The sequence below is a fragment of the Canis lupus genome, chromosome 26 (assembly GCF_048164855.1).
Source record: "Canis lupus baileyi chromosome 26, mCanLup2.hap1, whole genome shotgun sequence".
In the NCBI taxonomy this organism is placed as follows: Eukaryota; Metazoa; Chordata; class Mammalia; order Carnivora; family Canidae; genus Canis; species Canis lupus.
The window spans coordinates 5,733,660-5,755,411 of record NC_132863.1 but is presented as its reverse complement, the minus strand read 5'-3'; the positions used below and the strand labels follow the sequence as shown (position 1 = coordinate 5,755,411).

Genomic DNA, 21,752 nt, shown 5'->3' with positions numbered 1-21,752 from the left:
TGCCATGAGGAATTAGAGAATGAATTCACATATTTTGAAGGCAAGAAATAAAAACAGTATTAAATGTCAGGGCAGTTGGGCCTTGCATGCTCTCTGGTGGGCATTGCCATGAAGATTTTCTGCATTTACACTTAATGGACCCTGCCTCAGTGACTCAGGAAGCAGGGAAACCATTGTTTAGATCAACACTATGCACAGCGAGGGCTCCCATGCCTTTTGCAAAGGTGGCCCAGAAATGAGAACAGTCTGTGCTATTGTCTGGCTTAACATGCCCCAAGAAACTAGTTTTTGAGGGGGTTGAGTTAAATTTGCTGCCCTCGGGGAAACTTATTGGGGTGATAGAACTGTTTTATTTTTTTTTTTCATGGCTAGTTCGTATTTTATTGGACTGTTGATTTCAGTGCTTCTGTGATGTCAACCTAACAAAGGACTAAATGTTTAGTCGAGGGGATGAAGCCACCCACAAATCTGAGCAAACTTAAGGTAGTTGGAATCAGGGAAAAGTCTACTGAAGGGAGGTCCTTGGTTCCTAACAGTTCTAAAGATTTAATGATCAGTTTTATGGAAAAATTCAAAGTGTCCAGATGTCCTTTAGGCAGGAGAAACAGGAAGGACTGGAGGACGTAGGCAGTAGGGGCAGACGGTCTGCAGCACGGACGGCTGGGCTGCAGAAGCTGCTTTCCCGTCGGTCCGTAGGATGAGGATGCTTTCCTCAGACAAGGGATGGAACTGTTTTATATCTTGTTGAGATGTGGGTTACGTGGGAACATGCATTGGCATTGATCAAAACTTAGCCAATAGTAGGGATTTGACCTTTACTATATGGAGATTATGCCTCAAATTTTTTTACCAAAAAAACAAACAAACAAACAAACAAACAATTTCGGTGCCCCCTCACTCTGTTCCCTAAAAAGATCAGCTTAGGGTGCCCAGGTGGCTCAGTTGGTTAAGTATCTGCCCTCCACTCAGGTTATGATTTCAGGGTCCTGGGATTGAGCCCTGAATCTGGCTTTCTATTCAGCAGGGAGCCTGCTTCTCCCTCTCCCTCTGCCGTTCCCCCTGCTGGTGCATGCTCACACTCTCTCTGTGTGAATAAATAAACTCTTTAAAAAAAATTTAAATATAAGCTTAAAGCCCCCACACACACACATCTGTCTCCTCATCCAGCTCTGCACTCTTGTCCCTTGCCACCCAGCCTCACTGCCTCCAACATGCACATGCACCCACGTGTGTGTACACATACGCACATACATCCATGCACAAGCATACACATGTGCTCAGCTTATTTAAGCACACAGTGTATGTAGACTAGTGGGAAGCTAGGTACTGTGTGGAAGGAGGAAAACCTGAAGACCTGGGCATCTGCTGTCAGAACAGTGGGACTAGCTGGGAGCTAAGAAGACTACCCAGGCAAGGTCAGCACACGATCTGCATCAGAAGTGGGGATAGGGCCAGCGAGGGCTCAGTGAACTTGGAAGAGACAAAAGGACTTAGGGAGGGATGAGCAGAATAGAGGTGGGGCAGAAAGGAGGTACGCACCCCATCTGACCAAACTGAGATTCCAAAAGGGAGACAGTGGTATGTTAAGGTGGGGAAGGTGAATCTCTCCTGTTTGGAGAGGCTCCCAAGTGCTCAGCTACAGAGAGGAGATGCTGGGGTGTGAAAGACTGTTTGAGGCCCCAGCAGACCCCCTGGCTATCTTCCTTATCTTCATTCCTGCTTCTCCTCTGAGTGAGAGGGGCCACTGTAGGTCTCTTTTCATTGTGTTTGTGAATTATAAAATCAATGCATGTTAATGGCCCCAAACTGGAAGCAACCCAGATGTCCATACACAGTAGAATAATTAGACAAATGGTGATATGTTTATGCTGTTACAAAAGGAAATGAGCTATTGGTACAATGAAAAACACAAAGGAAATGAAGAAATCTTTAAAAATTATGCTGAGTAAAAGAGAATACTGGTATAAAAGAATGCATATTATAGGGCTCCATTTATATGAATTTTCTTGGCTGAGCTAACCTTAGAAGCAGTGATTAATGCTGGTGAGACTGATGAGGAGATAACAGAACTTTCTGGGGAGGATGGAAGTGCTCTATATCACGGCTACAGTTTGAGTTACACAGGTATATATGTTTCTCAAAACACATTGAACACTGTAATTATGATTTGTGGATGTCACCACACAGAAATTGCATCTAGAAACAAAAGACCTGTGAACTAAATCCAGCCCTTTGGTAAAATGGTACAATAAACGGGTATAATTCTTTCCATTTTTCTGAATGCTTGAAAACTTTCATGATAAAATGTTAAGAAAAAAATCTATACACATTCACAGAAAAATAAAGTGAAGAAAAGGGACAGGGAATATTGGACAGGATTGTATCGCCTCTGGAACACCATCTGGAAAGTGGCAGCCAGGGTCTCCCTGCTCCCAGCCTCTCTCTGACAAGTCCACTCTGCTCCATTTGACTTCTGCACTGAAATGGATTCATCGTCTGTTCAATGGTTATGCACTGAAGCATGTGGTCTGTGCTCAGCCCTGTGCCAGGCAGAGCATAAAATCTGACATGGTCCCCACCCTTGTGGTGATTGTTATCTACCGACACTTTGATCAGGGGACTGCTGGGTGGTGAGTTTATAAAAGAAGCAGCCAGGGGTAGCAGAGAAGGGATTAGATGGCTCATGAGTGAGTGGAGAATAATGGCCCAGACACATTGAGAACTCACTGTACGCTGGTACGCCGGGTCCTGTTCAAGCTTTTTTTTTTTTTGCAAGTTGCTTTATTTTTTTAATAATAAATTTATTTTTTACTGGTGTTCAATTTGCCAACATACAGAATAACACCCAGTGCTCATCCTGTCAAGTGCCCACCTCAGTGCCCGCCACCCAGTCACCCCCACCCCCCCACCTTCCTCCCCTTCCACCACCCCTAGTTCGTTTCCCAGAGTTAGGAGTCTTTCATGTTCTGTCTCCCTTTCTGATATTTCCCACTTATTTTTCCTCCTTTCCCCTTTATTCCCTTTCACTATTATTTATATTCCCCAAATGAATGAGACCGTATAATATTTGTCCTTCTTCGATTCTGTTCAAGCTTTTTAACATGGATTAATTCAGTTAATCCTCACAACCACCTCATGAGGTAGAAATTGTATTATCCCCTTTTACTTCTCAGAAAACTGAGGCTTGGGGAAGTTAAGTCCCTTTTCCATGATTGTAAAGCAAGTGAGTGGCTGAGCAGGGATTCAGAACGGGTTCGGTGAACTGGGTCTGAAGCCCATGCTCTAAAGCAGGGATCAGCAAACTTTTTGGAAAGGGCCAGAGGGGAAATACAAGTTTTGTGGGCCACATGGTTTCTATCAAACTTCTTGACTCTGCTACTGCTACATGAAGGCAGAAGTATACAATATGCAAATGCACGAGCTAAGCTCCAAAAAATTTCATCCACAAAATCAGGCAATGGGCCAGATTTGGCCCTTGGCCCATAGTTGGCCAACTCTTGCTCCAAACCAACCGTAGTCTCCAGTGATTGGGAGATGTTCTAGTTAGACCCAGGGGCATCTGAAGGAACCATTCCTGATTGCCATGTCCGTATGCAGGTGGGGGTTCAGATAGCAAGGAATACATCTAAATTCTGAGACCCCAGGTCTGTAATGAATGAAAAAACAAAAATTACCCCTGGGTGCAATCCATTACCAAAGGAAGATTGTAGAGGAAAAGGTGAAAATGTGAAAAATACTCATAAACCCCACCACGTCAGTTGTCTTTAGCCTTTGGAGCCAGATTTAGAATTTGAGAAGCACCACTCTTCGACATTTTATGTCAATGGAGGAAGAGTAAAGCTCCAAAGCTCTAGTTGAATATGATTCATTTTGAAAAGACAGAAGGCTTAGCCAAAGAGAATTTTCCAGCTTGGAGCTTGGCTCTCACTAGCTCTTTGGTTTCCTAAGGGCAGGAAATCACTTTACGCAATTCATATTGCTGACAAGGATTCAACCCTGGAGCTCAAAGGGTGAGTGGGGCTAGGATTGCATTGACCACATGCTTAGAAGAATCCATGCAATGTTGATAGTTAAGAGCTCAAAAGGGTATCTGAGTGTGTGTTCACAGTTTCAGGGTGAGCCCAAGGACTGTATGAAGAGGAGAGCCTCGCTGAGTGAAGTAAGTCAGTTGGTGAAGGACAAACATTATATGTTCTCATTCATTTGGGGAATATAAATAATAGTGAAAGGGAATATAAGGGAAGGGAGAAGAAATCTGTGGGAAATATCAGAAAGGGAGACAGAACGTAAAGACTGCTAACTCTGGGAAACGAACTAGGGGTGGTGGAAGGGGAGAAGGGCGGGGGGTGGGAGTGAATGGGTGACGGGCACTGGGGGTTATTCTGTATGTTAGTAAATTGAACACCAATAAAAAATAAATTAAAAAAAAAAAAAGAGGAGAGCCTCAGCGGACTCTTCCTCACTCTGCACAGCGGCTGCCATCTCACTCTGGAAGCCCTGCTTCTGCCCTTCAACTCTCTGGTCAGGGTACATGTAGGATTATTGTAGGTTCAGTATGGACAGAATACTTTTTCAGTAGAAGGCATTTGTGATATACTCCTGGATACTGGCCTCTTTATACCTATCCTGCTGATGGAAGGAGAAAATCTACCTATAGCCAGATGGAAAGTCTGCAGGAAGATAAGCTACCAGCTGAACAAGAATGGGTCTAAATCCCTCATTTTTTTTTACACTGATTTAACCAAGTCAACCCATTTCTTCAACATCACAGAGATATGACTGAGTCATTTGCTCTTAAGAAGGCATTCAATGGCTGGGAATACTTTCCCTGGAGTTCAACAGATGGTTGGCTCACATGGATTGTGCTGGCAGAGCGGAAGAGGGTCCAGTGAATTCCCTCTATGACAGACATTGCATAAGGAGATGTGTTACGCTCCTGGGTCCCCACACAAAAGTTTTGACTGTTAAGGGCATGGAGTTTTCTGTCACCAAAAGGTAAACCGAACACACCCACCTACAGAGATACCCACATGTGCCATTCCTACACCCTAGGGGTGAACTGGTAAAAGGGTGGCAAGGGGTGCCCTGAACCATGTCAGAATGGCCCCAGACCACTTCCACTCATAATCACCACTCAGTTCTCTAATGAAATGATCAACCTGCCTTGCTTTTCCTTCCTGTGGACACAGGCGAGCCTTTGACTCCCAGCTGGACAGTGCACATTGGTGGGGGCTCTATGGCCTCATTTCCAAACCTCAATGCAGATAAGACTTTCCAAGAGAACTGGTGAAAATGAATATCAAAGTCTGAGCCCCCAAATCTGTAGAGATCAGAAATAGATTTAGCCTCAGTACTTACTCAAAGTCAGTGGTTCTTAAACTTTCTCACGCATCAGAATCACCTAGGGGTTTATTAAAACACATGGACGCACCCATCCCCAAAGTTTCTCATTCAGGAAGTCTGGAGAGGATGCTGAGATCCTGCATTTAAGTACCCAGGTGATGCTGGTTCAGGGAGGATGCTTTGAGCATGGCTGCTCTAAGGCATACCTCCTATCTCGGGGTAGCTGACCTCATGACTTTGACCTAGGTCAAGGCAGAAGGAACATCTTCCCTACACTATGGAAGAAGCGCTATATAATCTTTTTTGGCCTGGTTGGCCTCTCAATATTCCCTACCTGCCCTGCCCAATACTGCAGCCAGTAATCACATATGGCTCTTTAAATATAAATCTGAATTAACTGAAGGTAAGATTAAAATTTTATCTGGTGTATGAGCCACAAGTGACTAATGGCAGCCATATGGGACAACACAGTTACAGGACGTTTTTATCACGGCAGAAAGTTCTACTTGACAGTGCTATTTTATAAGAATTCCAAAAATTGTTTCTCTCTTTCTCCTCAATGTTTGGCAGCTAACCCCACTCTGAAAGACAAACACAACAAAATCCTCTTCTGAATATCAGGAATGGGATGTTAACTCTTTCCTCTTCTTTGCTTGCTCACAATAGCAAGACTCATCCACCTCTTCCCATCAAATTTGGGTGGAGTTCACAGACAACTGAATGCAAAAGAGATAAAAAGTTTAGTAATATTTTTCAAAGTATGGCTCCCATCACTCATGTCATGAGATTTACCCTAAAAGTTGTATGTCAAGAATGTGCACACTCCCTGGAGATCAGGTCCACAGGGAAGTGTTGTGGGCAAATGAGAATCAGGCCACACACAACAGAGAATTCAAGTGGCCATGGGGCAGCCCAGGAAGCACTGCCTCTGGAGGGAAAGATGGGGTTGGGTTGGGAGTGAATGACACAAGTGAGCCCCCTGACTGTCCTAGGAAAGTGCACATCCCTGCTGCCAGTGGCAAAGCACTCCTGCCAAAGCTGCCTTTTGTTTGCCATCCTAAAGGAGAGATTTGACCTGACCACTACTCAGAGTTGGCTTGAGCCGCTGCACTGAACAAGTGCTTTTTGGAAGCCTAACTGTGCATCTTTTCTTACAGATTCGGCTGAACAGCAGAGGACTGATCTACTCCGTGGGCTTACTCCTGGCCTCCGTCTTTGTCACGGTAGGGCTAGAGCTCCTTCCCCTCTCCAGTTCCTGTGTTCCATCACCCTCTCCACCCCCCGATCCCACCCTTGGGTTCTTTGGCTACAGTTTGTTTGGACACTACATGGGCTTGGCCTCCGGGTGGATGGGGATAATCAGCCTCCAGATGTCCCATCTCCTTCATGGCTATTTCTTTTAGAAGTGGATCCTAGCAACTCACTAGAAAGCCTTTCCGCTTTATGAAAGGAGCCAGCCCTCCTCTAAGAAGTGTGGCCCGGCCTCATGTCAAGCACAAGCCATTTTATCAAAAGCAAAAGGGAGATCCCACTTTTTCTGCAGGATTAGTAAAGAGAAGGGTAGATTCCAATTAATTATCTTTTCCAGGTTAATAAGCATCTCCATAAATCCATGGGTTCAACCAATACTCAGAGACTAAAAATACATTATTTTATTGACAGTGTACTTTTATGCCACTCCACTATCTTGGCCATTGTATCTCTTTGTATAATCTGGCATTCCAACTCAACTGACATGTTGGGGTAGGAATAGATTCACAACAACACATGGACTGGTCCACATAAAGTATCTGTTAATATACAAGAATGTGATTGAATTATCACATTAGAAAACATTGAGATGCAATGTGCCTTTTCCTGAAATTTTCAAGGAAACAGTCATTGAATTACACTGGCATGTGCTAGAGAATAGGAATTCAGAAGGGCAGGCAGGAAACTAGAGGTCATTGACAGGATCAGGCTGTGAGTCAAATGTCAAGGATTTACTAAAGCTACACTGCCTTACCCAAAGGTGGGAATCTGTGCAATTCTTTTTTTCTGTAGCTTAGGAGATTCTATGGGTCTTGTGTGACTTAGGGTTATGATACCTGTCATAGCCACACATAGTGCTCAATGCTCTGCATACACTTTCCCATTTGGAGCTCGCCACACACCCCTCAGGTAGCCACTACATCAGCCCCATTATACAGGTGAACATCTGAGGCCTTTAGAGAAATTGTCACCGAATGAATGAAGGGGCAAGCCATCTGACATCAGAGCGCATACTTACAGCTTCATCTGTGCAACCTGTAGCAGGTGGGGCTAGCTACCACCTGGGATGTTGAAATGGGGTTACTGGATAGTGGAAGAGAAGTAGGTTTGTTGGGAGTGGGGAAAGACCAACGTCAAACATCTTGAGCTTGCAATGCCTGTTTGACACATAAGGGAAGAGGTCGAGAAAGCCATTGGAAAGATGAGTGTGAGTTCAGGGGACACATCCAAGCTGGAGACCCCAGAATGTGGATGGTATTTAAAGCCTCAGGTGATGAGCAAAGACAGACAAGAGAAGAGCCCAACATCCGAGTCTTGGTGCCCTCTGGTCAAGATGATGTTAGGGAATGTCAGGGTGATGATAATAAAATGCCAAATGAAACAGAATGAGCAGTCAGAGAGACAGAAGGAAAACCAGCAGAGTATGGCATCTGGAAGCCAAGTGGAGAAGATGTTTCAGGGTGAAGGGAGTGATTGGCTCTTGTCACAGGAGTGAGTCCTGAGCTTTGGCCATTCGGGTTAGAAATACAAAGTTGTGGGTGCTCCTGAAGAGGGTAGTTGGTGGGACAATGAGGCAGAAGATTGGGTAGAACAAGCTAACAGAGAATGGAAGGACAGAAATTGGACACAGCAGTATTTACAACTCTTTCAAGTCATCTTACTGTAAAGAAAGAAGTGGGAATCCAGAAAAAAATGTAGTTGTTTTTTCAAATGAGATAACTAGCAGCATTCTTGTATCCCAGTTGGAGCAATCCAGGGGTGGAATGGGGATCAGATGGAGATGGAAGGGGGCAGCTGCTGGGGCCAAGTTCTAGAGTGTTGGGGGAGGCAGGATTGTGTACACGTGTGGAGGTGTGAGCCGTGGGCAGGGCTGTGGGCTGCAGGTCCTCACTACCAGGAGAAAAGGCGAGCAAGTGAATCTGGTGGTGGAGCTCTAGGGACAGGAACACGGTCAAGTGCTAAGGGTGAAGGTTAAGAAGGGGGTAAAGGGGTCTGAGAAGAGAGGAGAGGCTGGAAACTGTCATCCAAGAAAGGGAGAGACTATGCACTTAGGGAAATGTGGGATGATTGCCATAAATGGCCCCCTTCGAGGTTTGTAGGTTTGAATTTAAAGTGAGACCCTTCGGCAGGTATGGCCAGGCAGTTTCCTCCAGGCTGGGTCAGCACCATGGAAGAAATGTGGTGTAGCTGGAAACTAAGCTGGAACCGAAGGCTGTGACTTTACCACAGGAGGACAAGAGCACTAGAGAGAGGCCAGTGAATGGCGATGGATGTCCAGGGTGGTTCTAGTGATTGCTGGTGGAATTCCCGCAGGGTAAGGTGGGATGGAGGTGGGTACAGGGGGTGACGTGCAGTGAAATGGTAGTGGTAGCCATGAATTCTGGGTCCTGCAGGTCTGTGGAGTTGCAGGAGGAAGGGTAGAAGATGGACCAAGCAGGAAAGAGGAGGTGGCAGTCAGAGAGCGGGATGTTTGACGTGGAGAGGATGAAGTTGTCTCTGTTCTTGCTAACCATAGGGGTGCCATAGATAGGAGTGACAGTGAATGGGATTCGGGGATCTGGAGGAGGAGGGGGAAGAGACTGGGTTTGCAGCGTTGACTGTAGCCAGACGGGATGGCTTTGGAAGGCTTTAGATTCTACGCTTGGTGCTTTTGGGGAAGCAGCAGTAAGGAGCAAGGGGCACAGCTTCCTTGCCCCCAGGCATGGGAATGGAAGAGATGCGACCACTGCCTGCCAGGAGATGTGTCCTCAGGAAGAGCCAGGGACTACTTGGGGCAAGAAGGTGAGGAGTCAGAGCCAGCGATGCGACATAGAGCAGTGCTGGGCTGCCGTCGGGGGTGAGGAGTGGTGGCCGTTCACCATGCCTATGTCGATTGGTTCCATCATTATGATTTTTAAGTTTTTTTAAAGTTCTGACTTCCCAGGGCACGTGGGTGGCTCAGTCGGTTAAGCATTGGCCTTCAGCTCGGTTCATGATCCCGAGGGCCTGGAAACGAGTCCTGTGTTGTGCTCCCTGCCCCGTGGGGAGTCTGCTTCGGCCTCTCCCCCTGCTTGTGCTCTTGCTCACTCTCTCTCACCCTGTCAAATAAATAAAATCTTTAAAAAAATAAATAAATAAAATCAAAGTCTGGCTTCCCTTCTTGATTTTTGGTGTCCTGATCTTCCAAAATGTGAGCGAGGAGCTTGGGGGGCTCAGAGACCATCAGTGCCCCGCAGGGTCTGCCATTGGCGACCCCTGGCCCGGCCACCCCAAAGCCCCGCTCCCGGTGCCGCCTCTTCCCGTGCCCTCTGACCCCGGCTGTGTGTGTTGCAGGTGTTTGGCGTTCACCTGAACAAGTGGCAGCTGGACAAGAAGCTCGGGTGCGGGTGCCTTTTCCTGTACGGCGTGTTCCTGTGCTTCTCCATCATGACGGAGTTCAACGTGTTCACCTTTGTGAACTTGCCCATGTGCGGGGACCACTGATCCGCCCGGAGGCCCGCCGAGCTGCGGTCCTCCTTTTCTGTGCAATACGAAATCCAGCCGCACCCCGAGTCCCGCGGGCCCCCCACCCCGGCGCCGGGGTCTCCGGTTGTCCCGCGCGGGTCCCGGGCCTCCGCTCCTGCCTCAGTGGCCCAGGCTGCCCCCGCCCCCCTGCTCCCCCTCCTCCGTGGCCTCCGCCCGCCGCCCTCCCTGTCTCCTCCGTGTGAAGACTCTGACATCCGCGTAAATTTACAGGCTCCATTTTTGAACAGTGACTGAGATTCTAGAAAAAAAACAAAAAAACACAAAAACTGGCTGCTAACTGGCCCAAGCCAGGCAACACTTCTTACAATCCCTCCTCCGTTTTTAAGTTATTGGATGGAAGACACACCTAATTTATGACGCGAGACTGTCAAAGGAATAGAGAGGAGAGGGTATATGCTGATGGTAGGGAGTGTTCGGGATTTCGTTATGTTTTGAGGTGATGCCTAGGTTACTGGATTTGGGAAGGTTGTTTCACTTTGGGGGTGGGCTTCCCCCTTTTCTTCCTTTTCTTCCAGAGATGGAGAGCTTCTCTTGCATCTTCTTTCCCTGGGCTCTGGATTAGCAGACGATCCACAGATTGTCCCCGCCATGTCTTCTGGGATCAAATCCCAGGCACAGTGGAAGATGCATGGATTTAGTGCTTAGTAGAGGAACATGTAGGCAAGGCCACCAGGAACAGATGCATAACGTTTCATACCCAAGGATGCCTCCCTGAAGTCCTATAGGCGTTACCTAGGGGGCATGAGCTTTCGAGGAAGAAGACAGCTTCCCACATATCCATTAGGATCATCTTTTTCTCACTAGGTTCCTTCTAGTCTCTCAAGCAATAGTTCTAGCCTGCCCCAGGCCTCCGATGAGGGGCCCTGGTTACACTCCCCATCCGTGAGGTGCCAGGCAGTCAGCGCCAGAAGCTTCCCAGCCCGTGAGTCCCTGAGATGCGCGCTCATCACTTGGTATTTGGGGTGACAAGGAGTGAGCCAGAGGCCACCACTGCTTTCGTGCAGGAGTTACAGACACTGGTTTCTTGGAAAATGGAGAGAAGCACACTTTGCACAGACGTCGTCAATAAAGTCCCAATTTGCCACTCGGTATTGAGTACACTGGACCCTGACAGCTGGCTCCTGGGCCAGCGTCCTTCCTCACAGGACGCCTCCACCAAGCTGCCCCGGCTCCGGCCCTCCCATCCTGGAGGGAGGGCAAGAACTGACACCTTTGGAACCGCAGAATGTGTTCAATGCAGACTCGCTCAAGGGCATAAGTTATTGTGAACATTGTTGCCAATCACCGCTCAACAGCCCTGCTAGATTTTGTATGATGCTGAATTATTATGCCACTAATTCCACCGAGTTAAGACCCACCCATGCTTGTTACACTTGTATTTATTGAAACTGTGGATTCTTGCCCCTGCTGCCCTTGTATTTACTTTAAGCACTGATCACTTATCATTCATTCAGTATGGTTTCCCCCAGTCCCTTGTACACATTCTGGTATGAAATGTAAAATTAACCTGCTACAAATTGGTTGAATGTTTCTGTCAATGGTGCAAACGGAGGCCAGCGTAAGCCAATGGGGCACCTGCCTGAAGGAGGAACGGGAAAGGAAATCACCAATTTGGGCTCTCAGAGCTAAGACACACGTATTGATTCTGTTGCACATTTTGCACTGGTTTATGGAGATTGTTTTCTTGGACGGATAGTGTAAAATAAACTTCTCTGTTCCGTATCCTTCCTTGAGCAGCGCGCTTTACTTCCTCTCCTAGAGTGTTGCCTGTTTTAAACTACACCGACCAGTGTGTGTGGAAGGAGGTGGCCAAGTATTCCTGCTTCTACACTTCCTGGGTGGACTCACCTGGAAAGCTGGCAGTTGTCTGGTGGACTGCAAGCATGAAGTCGCCAATCGTGGGTCTTCTCTAAATCTGGCAGAGACTTTGGATCTGTCATCCTGTAGAATCCATGCAACGCTCTGCTCTGTATTAGGAATTCTTTCAGCTGACGTGGGAGGAAGGGATTCCAGCACTGCTGATAATGCTCAGCAGCATTCAAGTTCTTTATCCTGTCTGATCTATGTTTCAGTTATGAAAATTCAGACTTCCCTAAAGCTAACTCCTCAAGAGAGAGTGACATATGGTTACAATAAGCCATTTGTAATAAGCATGACTCCCAAGAAATAATTACCCAGATCTAAAAGTAGACCAAGCTTAGTGAACAAGCCAGGTTTCCACCAGAAGCCACAGAAGTCATGTATAGGAATCAGAAGAAAATTACCAGTAAGTCACAGCACCAACTTTTATTAACTGTGTAAAAAAAAAACATATTCCCCTTGGGGCATCTGGGTAGTTTAGTTGGTTAAGTGCCCAACTCTTGACCTCAGCTCAGGTCTTGATTTGAGGGTCATGAGTTCAAACCCCACATGCTGGGCATGGAGCCTACTTAAAAATATTTTCCCCTAGGTTGGAGGGAAAAGATACTTAGCTTTGTTTTGAGTGTTGACATCTAAAAATGCTTTACAACTATATTTGTGCATTTTATAAATAGACACTGGACACAGACAGGGTATTTTCATTATTCTTGTTGGTGCTTTTTATACTGGTCTTAATTAGCTTTAGTCTTAGGCAAAACATTTGATCTGAAACTTAATTTTTTTTCAAGCCTGCTTTTTATGAAATCTTTAGAAATCGTAGCGCTATGCTAAATTTCTCCAAGAGAAAATCCTGGGATAAGGTAAAGTTCCCATGCATAACGATTGCTAACTAGGAACTGGGAAGGTTTCCTATATGGAATGAGCATTTAGCTTATTTCTGCTCAGATCCGTGCCATGCATGATTGTGTCTTGAATTGTGGACTGAGAATGTGGTTCTAAGTGAGCTGACTCTTCAGTAATGCAAAATTGCCAGTGTTGCTCTTTTTACTGCTCCCCCTGTCCTAGGATTTATTTGGGAAGGATGGATCTGAGGGTAGAACTTTGACTTAATATGCTGTACCCAACAGTAAAACCAGAAAACCCCCCAGCAGCTTTCTAGAGTGCTGGTTTGTTGACTCCCCAGGTTCTGGTCTTGTGCACAAGGGGACAAAGGGAAGATCCCACAAGGAAGAACTGCCAGAAAGACCTCTTGTTATGGAAAGTGTATTCCCGACCACGCGCTGTCCTGCTGGGGGCACTGCCAGCACACACACCTGTTAGGTGGACACTGAGAAGCCATGACAAGAAGTTTCCAGATGGCTCCTGCCCCCTTCTCAAGGAAACCTCTGGCCCTACCTCTTTAGGAGTAGTACACTTTCAGAGGCACATGTTTCTTATCTACCTCCAAAAAGACCTGGATGGAGGATAGGTGGGTGAATGCTGCCCATTCTGTTTTCCTAAGTCTGTTGCTGCAGATGCTTAGAGTGTACAGCCATAAATTCGAGTGCTAGAGATTTGAGATTCTGTACATCTCAAACAGCAAACCTGAACTCACTTTAAGCACACAGGCTTCAAAGAAAAGCCTAAATGTTTAAAAATGGGAGAGAGAGGTTATAATATTCTAAGATCCAGACAGTTTTGAATTGTGGTATGTAAAATAGGAATAACATTCAATTTGCAATAAGTGTGATAAATAGCCATAGAGCTTGACCTAAGTGATCACGAAAATATTGGGAAAGATCAGAAGTGGGAAAATAGTGTTGGTGATGCTCCTTCTAAATTTCTTTATGTTCACCTTTTCAAAATAGAATAATTGTCCCATTAACAAGCTAATTATCCGATTATTCTGACCCAGAATAATTTTGATCAGATGGGACATTTTGAAGTTGATAGGACATTTCCATGCTGAATTTTGTGTAGGCTCATACTAATTACTGAGTCTCATTTATTTTTATATTTTCTGTAGTGGCTGCTCAGCATACACACACACATACACACACACACATCTATCTGACACCAAAACTCTCTATGAAAATAATCCAAGAGATCTTTGAGAACTTTCCAAATATCCAGCTGTCTGTTACGGTACAACTTCAGGAGGAGTGGGGTGGGTTCAACCAATGTTTCTCTGATAATTATAAAGGTGTGTGCCCATTGCGTCATCCTCTGGAGACGTGGGGCACTTAGAGAAGCCACTGACAAGCAGAGGATTAACAACATGCATAAGATAAATGATGTGATACCCCAGAATTGATTTCAATTGAGCCTATGCGTAGTTTCGAAACCCAGTGCAGAGCAGTAAGACTCCACCAAAATCCCTCAGATGGCTTCCTGTTGCACTCAATACATTTATTTCCTTAATAAATTGTGGCCAGTAGTCCCATTAATTTTTTACTGAGCTTTAATTTGGCAGGACACTCTTACCAAGTTGTGGAGACTTTAAACATGAATAGTTGTTACTACTCATTTTCGTTTTTGTCTTTGTCTTTGCAACAGGTGGGAGGGAAGGGAAGACTTAAGACAATGTTGGTGTGTATATGCCACTTAAGGCTTTTCCTGCTAAAATTAATTTACATAAATATATGCATATACATGCACATTACATTTCTTCTTTATAGAACTTCAAACTTACCCTGTTTGTCAAAAACTGTATTTGGTGATATCACGTATTCTGGTTGGTTGAGACAATTGATCTAGTAACTGATTGCAGAAAACTGCATATAAAAGTTGGAATGACGTGTGGTAAGGAATTTCAGAATCCTGGCAGTTTTGAGGAGTTCTGAGCCATGCTCACAGGTCACTGCTAAAAAAAAAAGATGAATCCATGCACAAGGGTGCTTTCAGCAGAAAGCTAATACTTTTAAATTCCTGCAGAAGAAAAGATGTACTCTCTTCACTTTTGTATTTTCTTTTTGATACATAAATCATATATATCATCTCTCTCCCATGCTTGATGCAGGGTGATACATTCAGATGCCCTGTTAATTCTCAATTCTCTATCAGCAATGGGTTTGAACCAAAATGCCCACTGCTATAGTTTTAGGAGAATTTATTTTGTCAACTTTTACTGGTCCAAACAACCAGTTCCAGAATATTTAAAAATCTATTGTCATACCAGGTTGTATATTCCTTCCAGTTGCTTGAAAGTCAAATACTCTATTCAACTTCATGTATGAGAAAATCCATATACCTGATTTGCTGGTGGTCTAAAATCCAAGTTTTCCAAATTTAAGCACACATCAGAATTACCTGGAGACTTAGTCAAATATAGATTTCCAGCTCGGTAGGTCAAAGAATTTGCATTTTTCACCAGCTCCCAGATGCTACCACTGCTGGGTCTGGGTACCATTCTGAGAACCACTGGTATAAATAGTATCCTTTGTCCAGAAAAACAATACCAGCCTCTACCTATATTATTGGTATGCAGCTTATGCAAAACACAGGCGCAGACATATACCATTTCTTTCATTTTTTCAAAATTCTTTTTTTCTAAAAAAAAAAAAAAAAAAAACTTTTTTCTTTCTACTTCCACTGAGATCTACTCATGGCTGAAAGCAGGAAAAGAAATTTGAGCAACTTCATAATCTACATTCTTTATCATTCTGCAGCATGGTTTGCTCCCTGCCAAAAACAACCTTTACATTAAAACCAAACCAGATCAAAGTCAATGATTTAAGATGAGATGAGGGAAATCCAAGATTCTAGGTGGAGTTACTAGGTGAGTAAAGATGGACACAGGCAACCACCAATTCATTCAAGGTGAAAAGAGGTTACTTATAAACTCTACAAGAGAGGAGCCCCTGGGTGGCTCAGTTGGTTGAGCGTCTGCCTTTGGCTCAGGTCAGGATCCAGGAGTCCTGAGATCAAGCTCCATATGATGCTCCTTGCTTAGTGGGGAGTCTGCTTCTCCCTCTCCCTCTGCCCTACACATGAACTCTCATTCACACATTATAACCATGTACAGCTAACTTTCTAATCTAAAAATGCAGAGACACAGGCAGAGGGAGAAGCAGGCTCCATGCAGGGAGCCCAATGTGGGACTCGATCCCGGTCTCCAGGATCACCCCCCGGGCTGACGGCGGCACTAAACCGCTAAGCCACAGGGGCTGCCAAAAGTCTTCCTTTCCATAAAACATTTTATGCTTACTTAGCCTATGCCAGCATAGAGGCATTCTGCCCAAAAGCAAGGAGATGTTCTAATTCCCTAAATCTCTGCGCACTGTAAACCTCTCTTCCTAGAGGGAGCATCACAATCATGAAACATGCTCCCAGGGTAGCAGCGTTAATGTGAGACCCACTCGTGTCACGTTACAATGCAAAGTTTCCTGTTTCCTGAATGCTAACACCCCTCAGTCCTGAAGGCAGCTCTTTAAATTTGAGGCAGAATTTAATCCACCACCTAAATATTAACTAACAACACGTCTTAGGAGGAAAACAAGATGTTTGAATATATAAAAGAGATTCATGCCAAGAAACTCATTCATCTGTTAGAAATGAAGCAAATCTGTTGTAAATGAAGTAAATCAATCCATTGGTAGCACTAGGTTTTAATGTGCCTTGGATGAACGTGGTAACAGAATTGCTAACATTATTCTCAAAAGGAACCTAATAGATTTCCAAATTTTAAACTACATTTTAGTGTTTGTTTCAGAAAGATATTATGTCCCTTTAGTATTTTAACATGGGTTGGCTGGCTACACGGAAAGGTTCACACTCTTTTTATACGTATGAATTCTGGAACAAGAGAGCCTTTTGGTGCAAGCGGTAAGCTTTCCCCTGAACCTCATCATGGAAGTTGATGTCATGTATCACTGTTACTCCTGAGAGTCACCAGCTGTGACTCGGTGGTCTGGAAAACAATGAGGACCATCTCAAATATCACCTAATCCCTCTCTCTCCTCCTGAGCTTCACAACTGTCCACGGTCCTGACTGTTCCCACTTGGCATTTTTTCATATGTCATTGTCACTCTGGCCCAACTTCTCCCTTCTTCTGGCTCGAAGGTGGCCAGAGGTGGGTTTCTCAGAGCTTCTCATTTCCAACTGAGCAGTGATGTGATGTACACCATCCGAAGACATCAGAACAGCAAGGAGAGGTCATGGGATAACTATAGGTTATGTTTACCTGCATAATCATAGGTCCTGTGATACCTGAAATAAAAACTGGAACATTTTTTAAATTGAATTATAGTTGGCATACAAATTATATTAGTTTTGGTTGTACAGCATAGCGATTCAACATTTATATATATGCATTATATATACATTACAAAGTGATCACCATAATAAATTGAGCTACCATCTTGTCACCATAAAAAGTTGTTACCTATAATTAACTATATTCCCTATGCTGTACACTGTGTCCTAATGTCTAAAAACAGGGAACATTCAACCGTACAACCTTCGAACTCTAGATAATGACATGGTGGCTATAATAGTAACTTTCTTCCTGTAAAAGCCATAATTCAGAGGAACCAGCAAGGTCTGGACCCAAGGGCAGAAGTCCTGGCCTGGCCTGTCACATGGGCATCTGAATTTCTCCCACATGACTGTGTAGAATTGCATGCTCACTGAGGTCCCTGCCAGTGCAGACATTGCATTAATTTGGACCAGAGAAAATATGATTTCCCTCTTGAAATTAATATATATGTTACATAAAGACAGCAAGCTGGGTATGAGTTTTGAGATAAAAGAGTTTGCAAGTTATGCTGGATGCTACAGTTCCCCTGTAATTGGAATTCCATCTTTACTGTTGCTGGGATTTTTTTTAATGTATATAATTTGGATAGCATCTGTTAGAAGAATCAAAACTCTTTGACAAAGTCTTATCCCTTTTTATGCTCAGAAATCATTTTTAGGGTTTCAGAGACTAAAAACACATTCATTTTAAAGAAAAAGTGGCATATCTGCTTTTTGCTGGCAATGGGTGGAAATACATTTATCCTTTCAAAGCATCAAATGTAGCATGAGTTCTGGACCTCCAAAAAAGTCCAAAGAATTTACCGTCTGCGGGAACAAGGAGTTCCACAGGATGCATAGACTGCTGGGCTTTCGGAAGCCAGAGCAGCCAAGCCGTGTTGAGTGGCTCTGAACAGATGCCATGTGTCAGAACTTTCCAGTAGGGCTGGTGGAATGTGCTCAGCCTTAATCTGCTGGCCTGGAAAAGAGGCCAGGCACCTTTGATGAGGCCTTTTTAACATATATCAAAGTTGGAAAACTCTTCATGTAGTTGACTTCCCTTGTACGTGTAAGTCAATCTTGGGACAAAGACTATTTTAAATACAGATGCAATGAAATGCAGGGACACCTGCACCCCGATGTTTCTAGCAGCAATGTCCACAATAGCCAAACTGTGGAAGGATCCTCGGTGTCCATCGAAAGATGAATGGATAAAGAAGATGTGGTTTAGGTATACAATGGAATATTCCTCAGCCATTAGAAACGACAAATACCCACCATTTGCTTCAACGTGGATGGAACTGGAGGGTATTATGCTGAATGAAGTGAGTCAATCGGAGAAGGACAAACAGTGTATGTTCTCATTCATTTGGAATATAAATAATAGTGAAAGGGAATATAAGGGAAGGGAGAAGAAATGTGTGAGAAATATCAGAAAGGGAGACAGAACATAAAGACTCCTAACTCTGGGAAATGAACTAGGGGTGGTGGAAGGGGAGGAAGGCGGGGAGTGGGGGGGAGTGGGTGACGGGCACTGAGGGGGGCACTTGATGGGATGAGCACTGGGTGTTATTCTGTATGTTGGTAAATTGAACAATAAAAAATAAATTTATTATAAAAAAATAAAATAAAATCAAAGTTACAATATGTAGAATAGAGAAAACAGTGCAATCATTGCAATGATAGGTTATTCATTCTTGTAGGTCTTATGACCATCAGAAGGTCAGAGCTAGTATTTATCTTTGCTCACACTTAAAATTCATGATTTGATGCAGCACAATGACGAAATCAGTATCATGAGGCAAAAGTGCTTCATGTCACAAATGTGTATTAGGGCTTGGAAGGGTTGAGGGAGCAGCTGCCAGTCTCTGCACCCATCACATTCTTTCCTTGGAGAAAAAATGAGAATGCTTAGTTCAATGCTTACTAAATTTTGGCAGTTTTGTCCCAGAGAAAAATCATGGTCATAAATGATAAAATCTGTACAATATATTAATAAATATTAACTTGGCAGATTGTTAAGGAGATCTCTGGGCAGTTTTTGGACAAGGACCATCAAACATGTTTGTGATGGTCCAGCATAATGAGGGATAAACAGCCGAGGGAGATTTACAATCCAGAAGGCATAGCTACATAGATTCTGCTGAGGTCACATGTGCTCTCCATGACATGTCTTAGGGGCCCTTGACATGTCTTAGATCTTATTTTTAAATTGATAAGTATGGATTACACAGGTATAATATCAAACATGTCTAGTCCCCAAGGTATTTTCAACCTGATAAAAGATCATCCTTGTGGTAGCAGATGGCCAACTGCCCAAGGAAAGGACATAAGTGGTTCAAACAACATGTAAAAGGTGAGGACGCCGCAGAGATGTGTTGGGGTGTGTGGACATGTGACTCTGCTCAGATACTCACATTTATGTTGTCATTTGGGTCATGTCGTTACTGTAGGACAAATGCCTGTTCAGGCGAAAGGCCTAACTCTCTCTGTCCTAATTGGTGCTGTTTCTATACAGTTTTTTCCACACTCCCATTCCAGTTATCTGAATGTCAGTACATGAGTATAACACAGAAATCAGGACACTTTGCTTTCAAACCTTTCTAACGTGGATTTTCTTAATTGATGCATTTAGCTTAGAGCATCTAAAATCTCACAAGCAACCTCAAGTTATTCCTAACACCCAGGAAGACACCAGGTGGAGAGAAAAATCCAACTAAAGATGAAATTGGTTAACAATGACTGTTTTCACCATTTTCATGGGCCTTCCAGGCCCAGCACCATCTATGTCCCAGTGAGAGGGGGTGTTAAGGGGGCAGCAGATACAGTATCTTTAGAGGAATACTGATGGGTGTAAGAAATGTGTTAACATCAACATGCTATATTTCCCCCACTTGACTTCTGTGAATGAGGCAGGTTTCGATTTAGGGACCTTGAAACAAAGAAATGTCAAAAGGATGCCCAAGTTACCTTCGGTGGTCGCAAAACATCTCTTCTTGCCTGAGAACTGCGTTACCAGAGTCAGCAGGTTCCTGGGCCTGATGATGCAGAAATGAGACCTGGCCCAAATGTCTAAGGCACAGGCAAGGCTTTACTGGGGCTATGGCTCATCTGGAGCTGAAAGGAGACAGGCGGCGCCAGCAGAGGGCAGTTAGTGTGGCCTCTCCGAAGTGGAGGCCGTGTTTATGCAGAGAAAATGCTCACTCAGGTTCCCACCCCCCGTACAATAGGCTAATGAGGGAAGGAGAGGCGGGCCATAACGTTCTGATTGATTGGAAGAGCCTCGTCTTGATTGGTCGAAGTTGGCAGGTACCTCTCCGGGCAGCCCGCCGGTTGGTGCTTTTCGGAGCTTTTCAAGAGAAGCAGTTGAACAGTAAGAGCAAACAGAAAGCCACCCAGGTGCGTAGTGGTGTTCACTGACTCTCCGCTCCACTGGGCAGAGGCCCCAGGTTCTTAGTCTCTATTAGAATTCTCAACTAGTAATAATTTTTAAAGCCTCAGTCTTGTTTCTCAGAGACATCATCTGAAAATGGAGGCACTGAAAAAATCTGTGTGTAGACGAAACCAAGGGATCTGCGGGCTGCCCAGAGGCAGCCCCTGCACCCCACCCCTCCTGCCGCGGAGAGTCCTGCTTTTGACAAGCCCAGGAACATGTCCTAACCCTCCTCACTCTGCGCGTCGCCGCAGATCACGGTATCGAATTCCGGCCTGAAGCAGTGACTCCTCACCCTGTCCCCACGTTAGAATCTCCTGGGTGCATCTAAGACTACCAATGCCCACCCCACTCCCACCACCACCCCTTCCACACTTCTGATTCGAGTTACTGGTTACCTGTTTCCGGCTGCCAGGTGTTTCTACATGTGTCCATGGTTCACAACCAGAGCCCACGGAAAGTATAATCAGACTATTTGTGATATTGTACAGATCTAAAAAGAAATGCAGATTCATTGGTTTTTGCTACTCAAAGTGTGGGTGGGCCTTAAACTAGCAGCCTGGACTAGAAAGAGATTTTTGGAATTCTTAGAGAACAGCATGGTCAGGTAGCATGTTCTGCAGTGATAGAAATGTCCAACATCTTTGCTGTCCAGTAGGGTAGCTGTTAGGCACAGGTAACTGTTGAGCATTTAAGAGGTGGCTCATGCAACTAGGAATAAAATGTTTAATCTTTTAAAATTAATTTAAATCTACATTTAAAGGGCCCTATATAATTAGTGGTTGCAGTATAGGGCAGAGCAAGTCAGGAATTATTAAGGGGCCCACTGGGCCTGACAAAGATTACAGTTTCTTCCATAGTATAGAAAAGTACCCCTTCTGCTTCCCCCTCAGTCAAGAAGCCTGCTGTCCTAAACTAGGAGCTATGCCTTAGCCAGCCGTTCTCAAAGCCTGGTTGCTGAGCCAGCAGGAGCAGCATCACCTGGGGGCTTGTTACAAATGCAGGATCTCAGGCCCCACCCAGACCTTCTGAATCAGAACTTGCATTTAAACAGGCCCCCAGGTGGGACACCTGGGTGGTTCAGTTGGTTAAGCATCTGCCTTTGGCTCCCGTCATGATCTCAGGGTCCTGGGATGGAATCCTGCA

General features: G+C 44.7%; 1 protein-coding gene and 1 long non-coding RNA gene across 4 annotated transcripts in view; one reads left to right on the top strand and one right to left on the bottom strand.

The window, feature by feature from the left end:
• The window catches only part of SLC24A3 (solute carrier family 24 member 3), a 481,958-nt gene extending 470,138 nt beyond the window's left edge, over window positions 1–11,820 (top strand). For all 3 annotated transcript variants that reach the window (XM_072799866.1, XM_072799867.1, XM_072799868.1), the window contains 2 exons: window positions 6,501–6,566; window positions 9,907–11,820. In XM_072799866.1, coding sequence (XP_072655967.1) covers window positions 6,501–6,566; window positions 9,907–10,056 — 216 coding nt within the window. In that variant the 3' untranslated portion in view covers window positions 10,057–11,820. The remainder of the gene's footprint in view (window positions 1–6,500; window positions 6,567–9,906) is intronic.
• Window positions 11,821–16,528: 4,708 nt separating this feature from the next.
• LOC140618000 (uncharacterized) lies at window positions 16,529–20,468 on the bottom strand. Its single transcript, XR_012018163.1, has 2 exons — window positions 20,144–20,468; window positions 16,529–17,158 (listed from the first exon to the last, which is right to left on the bottom strand). It is a non-coding gene; the product is annotated as an uncharacterized lncRNA (long non-coding RNA).
• Between the last annotated feature and the right edge of the window lie 1,284 nt (window positions 20,469–21,752).